Source organism: Pseudochaenichthys georgianus, chromosome 7 (genome assembly GCF_902827115.2).
Source record: "Pseudochaenichthys georgianus chromosome 7, fPseGeo1.2, whole genome shotgun sequence".
NCBI classification, from domain to species: Eukaryota; Metazoa; Chordata; class Actinopteri; order Perciformes; family Channichthyidae; genus Pseudochaenichthys; species Pseudochaenichthys georgianus.
The window spans coordinates 12,962,296-12,977,541 of record NC_047509.1 but is presented as its reverse complement, the minus strand read 5'-3'; the positions used below and the strand labels follow the sequence as shown (position 1 = coordinate 12,977,541).

Here is a 15,246-nt window from a genome sequence, read left to right as displayed (position 1 = left end):
GACTGCAATGACGATGAAATGTTGTCTTTTCTACCCCTGTTAATGACTTTATTGATGCTGCTAATGGAATTTATCTAATTACTCTTGTTCCAGATTGACTGTTTCAAGCCAGTTAGCTCCTTTACAGCCCAGCTCCTTTGAAAATAGGCTCCCTTCATCTTGAAGCTGAAATATTCCTGCTGCCTACCATGAAAACTTTTTTTGAGTTTCTCATCTGCATGCCCTATAACATTTTGCTACTTGTTTATCTAAAAAGAGAAAACTGTGAAGTCATCCTGCTAATACCCTGTAGCTGTAGTTTAGAAGCACTACACGGTGTCTGACGGCCATGCTGTTACCTTTCTTTCCCGCCTGCAGGGCTCCATCATTAGCAGTCCTCACACACGGCGGAGAGCCACCACGCCACACGAGGGCGACCCCCGCGGCCCCCCCTCCATCCCCAACTCGACTTCCATCCTCGGGTCGTTCTTTGGCAGCAAGCGAGGCAAACCGTCATCGCTGAGCCACGCCCCTTACCCCGCCCCCGGCCAACCCACTCTCATTTCCCACAAGCCCCACCCCACCAACCTGCATCACACAGCACAGACGGCACACACAGTGCAGCTCCACTCTCCCCACTCCCAGTACTGCCAAGTCCCCCAGAACCCCCCGCCGTACAACCACCACCACCACTACCAACCGCCCCCCCACACGCAGCACCACCAGCACCCGGGATACACCTCACACCAACCCCCCCCTCAACAGCACAGCCACTACAGCCAGCATTCCCATCACGCCTCACACTCCCAGCATGCCCCTCACCACCACAGTCAGCAGGTGGGTTCGGCGCCTGGCGGACCCAAACCTAAACACAGTGGCATCAGCACCGTAGTGTGATGCTCCTAACGCAGAGAGGAGGAGCGAGGAGGAACTTTATGAAGAAGGGACAATTGCTAACACCAAAGGGACTGACAGCAGAACTCTATGGCCTGTCCACTGTGTTTAACCGCTGCTGTGAACCAATCACACGCAGGCACCTTTTTCACCTCCAGCTCTAAATAATATGCAGGATGGAAATCGGACTCACACGTTCCACCAGGGGCCTTTTACAAGTTTGCCTGATCATGGGCTTGGCCCTATCAGGGTTTTTGTGGGGGGGAGACACACACACACACACACACACACACACACACACCGCCCGGCCGTGACGGCTGCAGAGAGAATGCGTTCTCTCACCAAGCCGCTCCCCACTGCTTCATTCCTACAATAACCGGTCTTACCTTCACATAATCAGGAGGAAAGGTGTGGCTGACTGTTTTCTCTGTCACAACGATGGCATCATTTCTTGTGCACAGCCTTTCAGAAGTCAACTTACAACTCTTTGGTTTTCAGATCCTACCATCATATGAATGCAATGTGTCGTTGCCTCGCGTAGAGCTCATGCGTAGTGAAGATATAATCATTTCATACTAACTTAAATCAAAGGACAGGTAAACTGCTGAGCCGACCGTCTCAGTCATTGTAGTTCTAGTGCTGTATTTACTGTAGATGACAGCTATATGTGTTGTCTCCTAGCTCTCATAAATAAATGTGCCAATTATTAATGCATAATCTATTTAGTCAAGACTTCATGTACAGTATATTGTGCGTTAAGTAATTTGTAAGATTATACTTACAATTATTATTATCTGCAAAAATGAATTTTATCAGTATTATACTGACTCTGGGGTGACAGGATGAAGATCTGAAAGGAGTGAACTCAGTCGGCCTATAATCTGAATTTTGCCTTTCAAATGGATCAGACGGAGCCTCTGGAAGGCAGCTGTTGCATATGGGCCTCGAAACACTGAGGTCACAAAGCAGACTTTTCCTGTCAACTCCTGAATGATAAACTGGGCTGGTTGGTTGTTTTAATCTCAGTTTACGACTCATACTGTGGCTGCTTAAACTGTAGAAAGTAACAAAGATTGAAAATACATTTTAAATACCCTCGTGGCTCAGTTCAAATGTTACAAAAGGACCCGTAGAATGCGTTGAACATGACAAGTCTGTTGCCTTTAAAATATGTGACAGCTGCTCTCCCGACTCTTAAATTCTAAAACAGAAACACGTTTGAAATCTTCTTTTGCCTTGTTTAGTATATTTTCTTTATTTGCCAACGACGTTTGGTGAGTGAATAAAATCAGTTCCTACATAGTGAAGTATTTTTTTCATCTTTTTCTATCATATGTGCAATATATTTGTACTGATTTTGTACATTAACAACAAGCAAGGTGTCCCTCCAATTTGTGCGTTTTTTCCCGTGTTGCGTTATTATTTATTTATATTTGTTTTGACCCCTGTCAGAGTCTTTCTCAGTAAATTAATGTGTGGCTGTCCTCGTGGTCGTATGAGAGGTACAGACTTGGAGTTCAGTGGAATGTCTAGTAAGTGATTTTTGCATGTAATGTTATTAATGTGAGGCTATCCTCTGCACATTGTATAACGAATCAGTGTTACCATAGCAAGTTTAAGTGCAATCATGTTCAGAAAATGCAGACTTGTACTGAGAGTGGAAGTCTGTTATCTTGTTGTCCAGGACGAGATTCAGGTGAAAAAAATATATCTTTTTTCATTTGAGAATATATAAATACTTACTTACACAGTTCACAGTGGAAAGAGGAATGTGTGTATATATTTTAATAAAAGGAAAATGCTTCTCTTTGGGCTGAACAGAAATATTTTGCTGGATAAGCACATATGAAAGAACACTTTCATTTTTTTCAGGAATTGCAGTTATGATATACAAAATGCAAACTGAACAAAGGAACTGGGTATATGTAAAGAATAACTTTCTACATTCTACAAATAAGAGTCTATTCTAGTGTGTAAATTAGTGACAGTAAACAGTTTGTCCCAATATTCAGGTTGTAAATGTATTTTAACATTCACAAAGAAGACCATTGCCATAAGTCAGGCTTATTCTCACACATTTCTCCTCATGTGAATTAACAAGGACGTTCAGATGACACACATATCACATACGAGACATTAATGATCAGTTGAATGTGTCTTTCCATGGATTTTGTATTTTTTTGCTATGATTCTGAAATCTTGGGATGATGTAAAAACCGAGGAACCTGTTTATTTTGGTGTGTGTTGTAGTGCTTCAAATGTCTCCAGTCATTCTTTGTGAGAAAGTACCCCAACAATGCACTGCATGGATCATCATGTGTCCTATTCACTGTGAGCTGATGGGGAAGAAATCAGCCTATACATTTTGGTTTTGATTTATTTAGATTTTCCTGATGTTGACGTGTTCTTGTTGCTCTATGTTAAGCTGGTAGTTATGAAGCTCGGCATGCATTTCATCAGCAAAAAGCCATTGTGTAAATTACAAACAAAAGGAACATTGCACTTCTGTTGCTGAGGGCTTTCATCGTGTAAATATGGGATTCTGGTGTGCAAACCGATGAACTGCTTGTATGGATGGTTTATCTTTAATGAAGGGACCAAGATGGGGGTTGAATCAGCTGTACATAGTGTGTATATGATCAGTACTCTATTCTGAGATCTGCAGTTAAGATCCGGATGTATACACATCACCTCATAGATGGATTAGGGGGTGATATATGAACATATCGATTGTCTCTGCCTCCAGTGAACAGACATGTGCTGTATAACTCAAAAACAGACTGTTAGGAAGTTTGCTGCCATTTCACATCCAGCTCTCTTTTCATACAAACAACCCCCAACACACACACACACACACACACACACACACACACGCGCGTACAAAAACACACATCCTGCTGCAAGCTGTTCAGTCTGGCGTGAGACACATTTAAAAAGAAAAAAGACAAGAATGGCCTCATTTATATGTGCATTCTGTTTGTACAGTGAGTAGTGAGTCCGTAAGACCCCAGTTATTGTAAAACTTCAACTGTGACAATGTTGAGAACGCAAAATAAACGAATATATGACTTATGGTACGCATGTGTTGTTTTTGCTCTCCAGTGTGTATAAAGTAGAAAAACTGTCACTGCGAATCAAAGGGAAATTAAACTCTTTTTCTTCTTTAATGCATTTTGCAAAGGAGCCTTATCTTTAGGCTCCAGTATCTTCCACTTCCAGGCTCCATCATTACTTTCCATGTCCAAGTGTTGCAGCATTTCCACTAGAGGGCATACATTAAAGTGCTTTAAAATCATGTGGAAATGTGTGCCATAACACCTCCTATTGGTGAATCATGTGCTGGCCACACAGTTCCTCATAGGATCAGCCAGTGGAAATAACCTTTCAAACTCGGCTGTGGAAGTGTGACATTATCTTTTGGATAGACCTCCTTTCTGCTTTGCAGCCTACAATTCCATCATGAAACATTTTCTCTTTGGCGTCAAGCTCATTTAATATTTGGCTTTCAAAATATACTTTTAAATTCACATAAAGCTGTACTTGGTCCCAGCTGTGTTCTGGAGTATAATGCCCTCTTAGCCCTCATCACTGCAGTGGATGTCAGTCACAAACATTGTGTGGATGAGCTTAAGATAGCCTCCGCCACTAGTTAATAGATAAACTCTTATCTCCTCTAAGCAGATGGGGCTCCTTCACAGTGCATGCGGCATAATCGTGCAGTGTTATTGGTGCGTTCCTCACACTGACGTCGCTCTGTATCGGCTGTGCAACAAAGGGACTAGAACAATGAACAGATAATTATATTTTAAGGATGACTGGCACCGCAGGAGGTAAGTTCCAAGTTGGCTGGACTATAAAAGGTGTGTATTTGTTGTGTAACTTAAGAAAACAAGGAATGTATCATTCACTTTGTCATTTGCCTGTATCTCTTCATTACAAATATGTATATATTTAATTTCACCTAACAGATGTAATCAGTTTTGACATAAACAATAAATCCAGATTCTGAAGAAACGTTATCTTGTTCTAATACACATCTTAATTATCACTTTTTTATTTAGGATTCTCCAATATAACAGCTGGCTTAGTGCTGCACTCTAGGAATCCTCCCTGCTCCTATTATTATCTCAACTGGAAATGACAGTGAAAGTATTGGAATAATCTTTCCCTTTCCAACAGGATGCTCTGCAGTTTAATCTTAGCTGTCTTCCTGGTCTGGGCCACATCAAGCGCACACACCACTGGTCGGCCCTGCCTGTGTTCAGCTCTCCTTCCTGAGGGTCTGCAGGTCAACTGCAGCTCTTTAGACCTGGTGGAGCTGCCCACTCTGCCCTCAGACACCACAGAGCTCCATGTTCAGGACAACCGGCTCACCTCAGTGTCTCCCAGCCATTTTGACAGACTGGTTGCTCTGAAAAAGGTCTCACTTTCAGGAAACCCCTTCCACCGCGACTGTGGATCCAATACCTGAGGAGCTGGTTGCTGAGGAACAGGGCCGTTGTCTTAAAGGAGCCGACATGTGCCGGCCCAGACTCTGTGGTTCAGAAAGCCACCACTGAACTCAGCGATGAATACTTCTCCTCCTGTCTGTACTGATAGTACTTATAACACTGTGATTGGAGTGGTGCTATGCTTCCTCATTCTTCTGCTTCTGTGGAGCTTGAGACTAGCAAAAACGTCCAGCTTCACACTGTCCATTTGTGAGAGACATTTAGGATTGGAGGCCGACTCTTTGCGCTCACTGAGGCCTAAACACAGGAGGAGGCTACACACTGCACCACTGGAGGTCACTGTGGATTCTCTCATTTGTGCGGGGGAGTTACTGCCACAAGTACAGGATGTGTTGCACAAGAAGCACACTATAAAGATAAAGGCTACCTGAGGGACCTACTATAATGGAATTTCTGAAACACTAGAGGAGAATAGAGTTGACGGAAGCATAACGACTGTCTTTGTTTGTTGCAATAAAGTTGTTTTAATGCTGAACGGCCACAGCCATTCTGAGACTTCTTCTAGGTAACTGATTTTTATTTCTGTAACCTAAATCTAGTTTACTTATAAAAGCAGGGAAGGCTAAAAATAAAAATATGACTTACCCATTTAAAAAAGTGTCTTTGGTACACTGCAAGTAATTACATGTGCTTATTTAATTTAGTGTCTCAAAAATGAGACACTAAATTAGAGATATAAGAGTAATGAGGACTATTTTGCCCTCTGAATGTATTATACTCATCAGTCTATGTATGTTATATTTGCTTTACAACTGATCTCACGACATGACTCAATACTGAGCTAGTTGAGCATGTATGACAGTGTATATCTTGTAGAAAAAACAATACTGCGCTAACTGAGAATGATCATTGTCTTGATTACTTGTGATAGGTTGTTGGTCGTTTTTGATTGGATCAGAGACAGTATGCATAACATGTGTAACTATTCCATGTATTTTCTTACAGTAAGGTATTCCCAATGAGTGCAAACACTGTAAATGATCAGATATGGAGCGGGACAGTTGTTGATTCGTATTGGAGTTTAATCTTAATACATTTCCAGGTAGCTTTTGTTTCTGGATATAGAATATTCGACATTATAATAAACAGGTTATGGCAGGAAGGTATGGTAACAGTCAACAAAGATGATGTGTGCAAATACTGGTCTCAACTAGAGAGAACAAATACAGACATTTCTATTGGAGGACAATACTGCAAATCAAACAGTACAGTACATGTATTAATCTCATATACATGCATAGATTTTCCAAGGGTAAATAAATGTCTTAAAATGGAATAATAAAAATTCACCTTCAGAATAAAGGTAAACCGTTATCTGAATATGCTTCTTAAAAACACTGTTAAATTCTTGTAATAAATATAGGATGATTTCAGGAAGGAATTTTCAATTATCTACAACGTAACTATCATCTAAAAAAATACTTTGTAGGGTCAAATAAGGCAGTTCCTTAAATTGTTCCTTAATCCAAACAAGTAATTTAAGTCAAAAATAATATAAAAAAGCAGTTGACAGTAACACTTACATTGTGAACTTGTCTAAAGTTGTTCTTAATGTTGACAGTTAAGAAGAGGACCCATATTTTGTCAATGCCCTGTTGATATGTCCACAGTGTTAGGCTCCTCCAGGTTTATATGTTATGTCATATAACCCAGTTTACTCATAGGACCTCAACTCTACTGAGGCACAAACTTCTCCAGATCAAAGATTCGTTCAACAGCGTCCGCCACATCATGCACGATGCAGTCTGGCTCCACCAGCGCGGGGTCGAACCTGAAGTCCCGGTGCCCGTGGAACACAGTCTCTTTGATGCAGTGGCTGGAATCAGGCGGGACCTCTTCGTTGGGGTTGTAGACCCCCGTGCAGACCAGGACAGACTTACAGGAAGTGGCAGAGGGCAACGCCAGCTCGCTCTCCCAATGATTGTGGCTCTCCTCCACCTGGGGCAGAGCGGTGATGGACCCTGTGGCGGAGACCATCTTAGCAACGGCTTTAGCGTTCTTCCTAGCAACTCTCTCGTCCAGGTAGCGGTTGTATAGGTTGGCGCCATAGATGTCAGTCATTAGGTTATCGCTAAGAGGGCAGAGAGGGAAGAGATCAGGAAATAGCCAGAATACATTCGAGAAGTTTCTCTGCTGCTCCACCGACAAAAACAACGCTGGAACAACAAAACAGGAACATTCGTGACAAAAAGTTGAAGTGAAATTTGCAAGCTCTGAAAGAAAGGTGTGATATGTTGAGTTAACTATAATGCTTGCGGGCAGTTGAAAGAGAAGAGTTGTGGTAATTAAGCAACTCCTCAGCCTTTTAGTTTGTTAAAATTGCAAACTGAAGTTATAAAGGGAGCACAAACCCTTTCAATAACTGGTATTCTAAGTCAGGTGGCAGGTTTTAGTATCCTTGTTACTACTTTCTGCCTTCTGTCATTACTTAGATGTACATTTGTGTTCAGACTGTGAAAATGTGTGGTTGCTTTCTTAGTATATTGCATATGCTTTTACTAAATGTGCATTACAGACAAAGACATGGTGTCTTACCCTATAGCATAAAGTGAAGTGACGGGGAGTTTCCATTGCCTCTCCATGGCCTGGCTTCTGATGAGGTACTCTGCAAAGTGGTATGTCAACTCACTGGGTTTTCCCATGAGCGCCTCGTACTTCAGGTCTTTGCCGGTTATCTTCTTGTAAATGTTCTCCAGGCACACAAGAAATGTCCCATGGCCAAACCTGAGTGAAATGGGATCATGGGAAGCAGAGGGGTATATTTACATTTGGAATCTTTAAAGACTGTGTTTTCCTTGTCAATGTTATTATATTAAATATTTGTATTTTTGTGACCGCACTGGTTACCGGGGAGAATGTGCCTCAGCCATCCACATGAGGTCCATGTTGCAGGCCAGCAGGGGGAGGTGAGGCATCTGTTGGGATTGGTGAACATTGCTGAGGTTACCTTTGGTCAATAAAATATCAATTATCAGCTGCAGGTGTGTCTCCCATCGAATCGGCTCCCCAAACAGAATCACAGCTGGAAATAAAAGACAAACATTAGATCCCTTTGATATAAATGATAATTAGAATACAGGCCGAGAGCTAATAAGTGGTACATGTCCTCACCTTCAACCATGGGAAGATTGCCAACAGGATTGGACTGTAATGAAAGAAGAGAAGCTTAACATGTGCTGCTGTTTATGACTAAATAGGCGTGTAATATTTCTACTATCGTCATCTATTTCTGCAAAAGATTTCAATATCTTACCGGCAGTTTGGGTCTCCTGTTGTGATCCACCATGTCCATCAATGGGAATGATTCCCTCAGCATATCAACACTGACAACATTATTAAAGCCCACACTAAAGACAGAGTTAAGGACAATGACGAGTAATATGCTAGCCTTATTAGTCAATGAATAGTAAGCAAAAAACACAACAAAGCACAATTCCAGGATACTGTTTTGCAATTTCCAGGACCGGCCCCTGTCCTGACACCAGCACACACTTGTCATGAAACTTTGTAAACATCCTCAAGGGACTGTGAGACATGACGACCTGATCTTGGGTAATCTGGGAATAGAGTAGGTGTGAGAAGAGGTTAATAGAAGTGATAGGGGACAACCAGAATTTAGTTTTGGAGTATTTATTCTAGACAGAACAAACATGTAGCTAGAGCAATGTCTCTCAACACTTGGATAACTCACAGCTACTCCCAGGATGTGAGAGAGCTGGTCTGCTTTTGTTTGTCGCAGGCAGTTCCCTGCATTTGTGACAAAGACAACGGGCACCACAAATTTTCCCTGAGAGTCGACCAACTTCTCGAATGCCTTTTTTGCAGCAGGGATTGGCATCCTTCCCCGAACCAGCACGCCATCTATGTCAAACAACAGCCCAAATCTTGGCTGTGGCTGAAGAAAGAAAGAACAGCAACATATTTTTCAGCCAAAGAGCAAGCAATGAATCCAACAAGTGCAGCCTTATTTATTTTACACATAGGAATAGCCACAAAATCAGGATAAAGAACAGAATTGGGATGAAATTATTAATTACATTTGTAATATATATAGGCCTATCATGTGGCTAAAAATGGCAAATTAACCATTTATAACCCTGTACAAGATGTAAAATGCTCTTTTTCTACATAAATGTGAAATGATTTGAATGTACTTTTGATAATGTCTTTCGATATTGTTCTACATATCAGTGTAATTTTACTATTAGGGACTGATTTTAGTATGCCATAGCGCTACATATGGGAGGGGGGGGTTAAAACTTTAACAGATAATCTGAAAATGATCTAGATGTATATGTAAACAAATGTTTTCCTCAATGTGTTTGCGGTCACTGGGGCTGAAACAAAACTAACTGTGAACACCGTGGTGTATCTACGCTAGGTTTTTCCTCATGCGGAAACAAACAGTAAGCTACATCTGTTGTTATCCCCGCAGACCCTGTTATTCCATCGCAACGACGATTTGATACAACAAAAACTGAAACGAATACAAAGTAAATCGCTTTTTCAACAACGCATTGTTTAGCCTAAAAGTCGCAGCAACAGCTCCAACCGTACCTTGCTGTTTGACTGAGTTCCGCAAAACCCGCACCGAGAACCGACAATCCCAGCTTTGCGTCTGACTTGACGGTTACTCGAAGAGCACAGGCCCCGGTAAAACGACAGGAGTCCCCTCATCTCTTTTGTTTAGCACCGGGTTTTAAAAGAGAAACTGTATGTAATTGAAAAACGACCCGGCATGAAGGATAAGAGCCGGCTGGTTCGGGCCGCGCTGGCTGCTCGGCTTGTTTTCGTCCTCGGATGTTTTCTTGCCTATGATTTGACTCGGCGAGACTTGATGACGTCATATGAGGAGGGTATTTTTCCTGCATCTCTGGCGGAAGGAGATGTGGAGCTTCTGCTGCATCTGAAACACTGCAACCCCCGCTGCCATTTTAGACATCGAGGTGGAGCTTTCAGTTTCTTCCACGCACAAGCATGTCGATGAATAACAGGAGACGGCTGCAGAAACACGAGCTCATTGATCCGCATGGTCCATGTTTTATGAATATATATTTAATGGTCATTCTTTGTTCGCACACCACGAAGACAACCGAAGCTAAATATCTTATTCACCATTTCATTCGGCTTCACTTGTACAACACATAACTGTAACGACATGCGCAAAGTCACATGCAGCTGTCTCCCAATACATGTGTCTCAGGGCGGCTACATTTGCTGCAGAGAACCTCGAGGAATTTGCCTGTGAAAGCTGACGCGCGCTGTGAAGATATCCCTGCACCCCTTTTCCATTTTTACTCAACAGGCTCTGTAAATGGAACACATGTAATGGATGCAGAGAAAATAGGAAAAAAATGTGGCCGGATATTTGAACTCTAATTCTGCAGATGGCTTGCCAATTAGGTGCAGTGCCAACATGCTTGAGGACTAAATAAATGATGATCCTTTGTGTGACACGCATTTTTGCAGAATGCATGAGATAAGTAAGCAAGTAGGTATTGATTTAAAAATGTAGACATTTAAAAAATATAATAGAATCTGTTAAGGCAAGACATTTGAAATCAAGTAGTCAGACAAGACCTCCCCGTGCTCCTCCAGCTTTATTGATAGTTTAAAATTACATTTCTATTTTCTAGGACTTCAGTTGCACTTTCCTTCCGACTTAAAAACTGAGTACAAGCAAATGGTATTTATACAGTAGTCTAAGTGATATTGTACAAAAATAACATTTTGATTTCTGTGAAAACATTTTTTCATTCCCAAATAACTCCTAATTCTGCTGTTCTTACTTACAACTGTTCATGTTGTTAAATTTTGCCAAGGTAAAAAAAAAATTCCAAAGCCATTTATAAAGGAAAAGTCTACCTTGGACTACCAAGTGATATTGAAATTGTAAACAGATTTTCTATAAAAGAACACGTTTCTTTTAATACCTCCAAAACGTTTATATCGTAGCAATATAACATGTAGTTTGTTATCGCCCGCTTAGCTGCTTGAAGGGCTGAAATGCATCATGTTATGAACAGTTTCCATGTCATTACCCTCTTGGCCAACTCAAATCCCACTAAAACAAACCAAAATAACCTTACATGGAAGTTCAGTTTCCATTTACTCCCTTCTTCTATCTCATATTACTGAGGCTTACTTTCACAAGCTCAAAGGTCCTATAGATTCTCATATGTTTAGTCCCATTTATTCATCTCTGATAACCAGTGGCTTGGAAAGGGGGTTCTTTTACAAAGCATTATACATAACACCGCTACCGAACTAAAACATTTTTGTATTGAATGCAGAAAGATTTTTTTCACCCCTTTCATTGTATTACATGTCGAGAGGCTCACTGGCCTGGGACTAGCCTCTGTTAGCCAAGCTTTGGCCAGTGAAGAGGATTCAGAGAAAATAATACAACCAACCATCAATCTGAAAAAAGGAGGGGCAACAGAGGGCACTGATTATGCGCAGTTTTCTTCGGGGCAATCTTTTGCCAGGTGGCCCGCCTTTCCGCAGTTGTAGCAGTTAGTCTCACTGGCTTTACTGCAATGCACAGCAACGTGGCCAATGTCGCCACACCTAGAAGTGACACAAATCGTTAGCTTATTCAATTAGGACAACTTATTTTAGAGTAAACTTAAGTAACTAAAGAAGTCTGGACTTAACTCACCTGTAACATTTCACCTTATCACAAAGTTTCTGGATGTGACCAAACCCACCGCAGGAGTAGCACTTCTGGTCGTTGGCATGCTCACAGTCACGGGCCATGTGGCCTGGTTTGTTGCAGTTGTAGCACAGCTGCTCCCTCTCCTTTTTGGGCTCCTTGCAATCCCGGGAAATGTGGCCACTCCTGTGGCAGTTGTAGCATGCTGAAAAAGGGGGGGGAATAGTTTATTTACAAATCCATTACCGTTGCAAGAAAAGTTTTGTCCTATATAAAAAGGTTAAGTTGTATGGATACTTTACTGTTGTGTGAAGCGTGGTAATCAAAATTGTTATAACTTCGGTGACTGTGGTGTAAGAGAACACCACTTCAAACCAACTAACTAGAACTGAAATGGAAGAATTTAGAACTGCAATGCACACCATCCTCAGTTTGGTCACAGTCCCTGGCCATGTGTCCTTGGTCCCCACACCGATAACAGAACATCTCTGTAATGAAAGACAGTTTGGTATACAAAGATGAAAAAAAGACAATGTTTACATTTATTGCTTGAACTCCACAAATGAGTGTTTCATTGGGAATGCTGTACAAAAACCATAACCCCACAAAACAGCCGTAGGTGAATAACATGTCTTTAGTGTAAAATAATATGAGTTAGAGTGATAATGATCCTATACTAGGTGTGGCCTAGATAGTACCCTTGCCTCGTCCTCGACCCCTGCCGCCACTGCCACCACGTCCACGTGTGCCACCGCCGCCACGACCACCTTCGCCACGACCACCTTCACCACCGCCGCCGCCGCCACCACCGCCACCACCACCACCACTTTGACCAGTGGGGCAATGCTTGGCCCAGTGCCCGGAGCGGCCACACTGGTAGCAATCGTTGCTGTTGCTCATGTCCATTACCTAAACAAAAACATGCCATTAGTGATCCAAATTCAGTGTGAAAATACATCATTTACAAGCCCCTTTGAATTCACACAGAGTCTACACTGAGCACGCCAACACTATTGCACATGAAATATTAGCTTTTGACAGGAAATAATTGGTAGGATATATAAGGGGGATATGAATGCATTTTTGCCTAAACGAAGCTTAGAAGATGACCCCTAGTATGCCGTTGATCCCTGAAACATTACTCTAGTCATTAGTGGCAAAACTTGTTTCAACTACTTACAAACAGATTTACTAAAACATGTGCTGGAGCTCTACTTCACAGATATTTAGCTATGGCATATGTGGCTTGGAAACCTGTTTGTCAATACATATTACAAGTAATAAAAGCTATAGACACTATACATTGACAGCTGTTGCTGATTATATGGGGGGGGGGTTAAAGGGGCAGCTAGTATAGACATCGTGTCATGTCGTCAAGAATGCCCTTATTCACACATTTGAACATGATACTACACAACTTAGACACAAGGTCTGCAGGAGTCAGACTACCATAATGACTAACAGGGGGATCTAATCTATGATGATACAAAAAGGGGGTAAAGTACATTATTCAGCTGGTGTCTATCATAATTGGCCGTCAAACTACAACTAAGTTAACTACTAAGCTAACTTACATGATTTTCTCAATGGAATTATGTTGGGATCGCCATAGGCCAAACTTCTGTTTGCTGACGGTGCTAAAGACATGAAGTCGGGAAGAATGTGAGTTAATGAGTAATCAAGCTAATCCTAATGAGTATCCAAATGATGGTTTTGTTTGAAAAAAAAATGTGGTCGATGGAATTTAAATCACCTTTGAATAAGATTGCAAAGGTGAACTTGTTGCTTTAATTTTGTATAATGGTCACTCATATGCCCCAAGGGCCTCAACTCGTGTCTTACATAATACTAATTCATTAAATAGTAAATGAAATGTGTTTTTCCTGTAGCATCATAAAGGCTCGTTTCATTCGTAATACAGTTTTTTTAAGTTAAGATTATTACACGGTTTTAAACGCCAGACTACTAACGTCACAGAAACGGCCATGAAAGCATGTCGTGGGTTGCGTGCTAAATTGGAATGCTAGCACCAGAGGGCAGTCCCATCCCATCGTGTTGTGATGAGCATCTGTTAAATTAGCAAACTCGAAGGCTAATTCTGCGTAAAAAATAACTTTTAAGACTGTATTGACCGTGATTCCTGGCTGAAACTGAATCAAATGCCAAAGGTTGAAGCTACGCTAACGCTGGCCTAGTCACGTTGACTTTTCTGCGTAACGTTACTCGCGAGACAGTGGTGCGGCTGCTGGTTAGCACATGTTAGCACAGACCACCTCACGACCACGACCAAAAAGCACGGTTCAGTCGACGACCAAGCTTATTTGTAGAGTAAGAAAGACGTGGGTCGACCCCTATTGCAAAATAGATTTGCCATATATTGTTTCCGATAGATATTAAAGTAAATACAGCATAAAAACTACATTTCCCGCGCCGGGCGCACACACCAAAGTCGTTGTTAGGAGCTAACGTTAGCAGGCCGGAGCGAGAACCCGATGCACCGTTATTCAAACCAAACAAAACCCGTGCGTTTTTACAAAATAAACTGGACTAAACGTCCGATTTCTCTGCAATTCTTCATTTTAACACGGTGTCGTTTTTCAGATCTACACGAATGTCATTTACGTTGATTAAATCATTTGTAGTGCTGTTTTATTGCTTACCTCGCTGGCTACCTTAGCTCTGTCAGTGTTTACGCCTCCTTCTTTGCGCTACATGCGGTGCGAACAGGAGTTCCTGAATTGTCATTCACAGTATCCAGTAGAAACCTGCACTCTCATTGGTCACATACTCTAAAAGCAACCAATCAAACACGAGGAAGTCTGGACACCGCCTCTGTGAATAAGCCAATCGCGGATAGAGAATGGTCCCCTTTCCCTAAACTGACTGGTCTTGTTTTTCCAACTTCTTAAAACATTGAGGAATGTTAAAGCCTTATTATAAGCAATATACTTATAGTAAAAATGGCACTACTACTTCTACAAAAACAACTACTACTAATCATTTAAATAATAATATTAATAATATAATCATTGATAATAGTTTCAGAAAATATGAAAAGTTAAGTAATTAATTAAATGACAGTACCTGGACATGTCTCAAAATAAGCTTCTTTTTTAAAATACAGAATTAGTGCAATAACCAGTGTATCTGATTCTAAATAAACACTGCCACTGTTATTTGTGTTAATAATAAAGGAAATAATAAGAT

General features: G+C 41.4%; 4 protein-coding genes across 16 annotated transcripts in view; 2 read left to right on the top strand and 2 right to left on the bottom strand.

Moving 5' to 3' along the window:
• The window catches only part of LOC117449601 (IQ motif and SEC7 domain-containing protein 1-like), a 105,524-nt gene extending 101,574 nt beyond the window's left edge, over window positions 1-3,950 (top strand). For 9 of the 10 annotated variants that reach the window (XM_034087366.2, XM_034087365.2, XM_034087367.2 and 6 more), the window contains one exon: window positions 358-3,950. In XM_034087366.2, the coding sequence (XP_033943257.1) occupies window positions 358-876 (519 nt within the window). In that variant the 3' untranslated portion in view covers window positions 877-3,950. The remainder of the gene's footprint in view (window positions 1-357) is intronic. The other variant, XM_034087373.2, reaches the window with a different exon arrangement.
• A 541-nt stretch (window positions 3,951-4,491) lies between these two features.
• On the top strand, window positions 4,492-6,280 carry gp9 (glycoprotein IX platelet). The gene is given in 4 exon segments (XM_034087776.2): window positions 4,492-4,733; window positions 5,053-5,327; window positions 5,330-5,459; window positions 5,461-6,280. Coding segments are annotated over 3 exon segments (699 nt in total). The 5' UTR covers window positions 4,492-4,733; window position 5,053; the 3' UTR covers window positions 5,756-6,280.
• A 105-nt stretch (window positions 6,281-6,385) lies between these two features.
• Window positions 6,386-10,331, bottom strand: LOC117449872 (haloacid dehalogenase-like hydrolase domain-containing 5). The gene is made up of 8 exons (XM_034087775.2): window positions 9,942-10,331; window positions 9,076-9,279; window positions 8,829-8,941; window positions 8,638-8,731; window positions 8,496-8,529; window positions 8,232-8,406; window positions 7,920-8,108; window positions 6,386-7,455 (listed from the first exon to the last, which is right to left on the bottom strand). Exons 1-8 carry the CDS (start codon window positions 10,059-10,061, stop codon window positions 7,059-7,061), a joined length of 1,326 nt encoding a protein of 441 aa, XP_033943666.1. The 5' UTR covers window positions 10,062-10,331; the 3' UTR covers window positions 6,386-7,058.
• A 634-nt stretch (window positions 10,332-10,965) lies between these two features.
• On the bottom strand, window positions 10,966-14,806 carry cnbpa (CCHC-type zinc finger, nucleic acid binding protein a). Of its 4 annotated transcripts, XM_034087639.2 has the most exons (6): window positions 14,700-14,748; window positions 13,614-13,676; window positions 12,738-12,948; window positions 12,462-12,527; window positions 12,046-12,244; window positions 10,966-11,954 (listed from the first exon to the last, which is right to left on the bottom strand). In XM_034087639.2, exons 3-6 carry the CDS (start codon window positions 12,943-12,945, stop codon window positions 11,837-11,839), a joined length of 591 nt encoding a protein of 196 aa, XP_033943530.1. In that variant the 5' UTR covers window positions 12,946-12,948; window positions 13,614-13,676; window positions 14,700-14,748; the 3' UTR covers window positions 10,966-11,836. The 4 variants fall into 4 exon arrangements, with proteins under 4 accessions (XP_033943530.1, XP_033943529.1, XP_033943532.1 ...); XM_034087638.2 differs by lacking the exon at window positions 13,614-13,676 and having other exon boundaries at window positions 14,700-14,806; XM_034087641.2 differs by lacking the exon at window positions 13,614-13,676 and having other exon boundaries at window positions 10,966-11,918; window positions 14,700-14,806.
• Window positions 14,807-15,246: the final 440 nt, after the last annotated feature.

Bases quoted from the DNA above. Each gene is read 5' to 3' on its own strand.
- LOC117449872 (XM_034087775.2), bottom strand. From the start codon at position 10,061: ATGAGGGGACTCCTGTCGTTTTACCGGGGCCTGTGCTCTTCGAGTAAC. The intron at 9,280-9,941 runs GTACGGTTGGAG...TTCTTTCTTCAG, and splicing joins GAACTCAGTCAAACAGCAAG to CCACAGCCAAGATTTGGGCT. The intron at 8,732-8,828 runs GTATCCTGGAAT...CTCTGTCTTTAG, and splicing joins GTCCTGGAAATTGCAAAACA to TGTGGGCTTTAATAATGTTG.
- cnbpa (XM_034087638.2), bottom strand. From the start codon at position 12,945: ATGGACATGAGCAACAGCAACGATTGCTACCAGTGTGGCCGCTCCGGG. The intron at 12,245-12,461 runs GTGTGCATTGCA...CCCCTTTTTCAG, and splicing joins CTGTGACCAAACTGAGGATG to CATGCTACAACTGCCACAGG. The intron at 11,955-12,045 runs GTGAGTTAAGTC...TGTCACTTCTAG, and splicing joins GATAAGGTGAAATGTTACAG to GTGTGGCGACATTGGCCACG.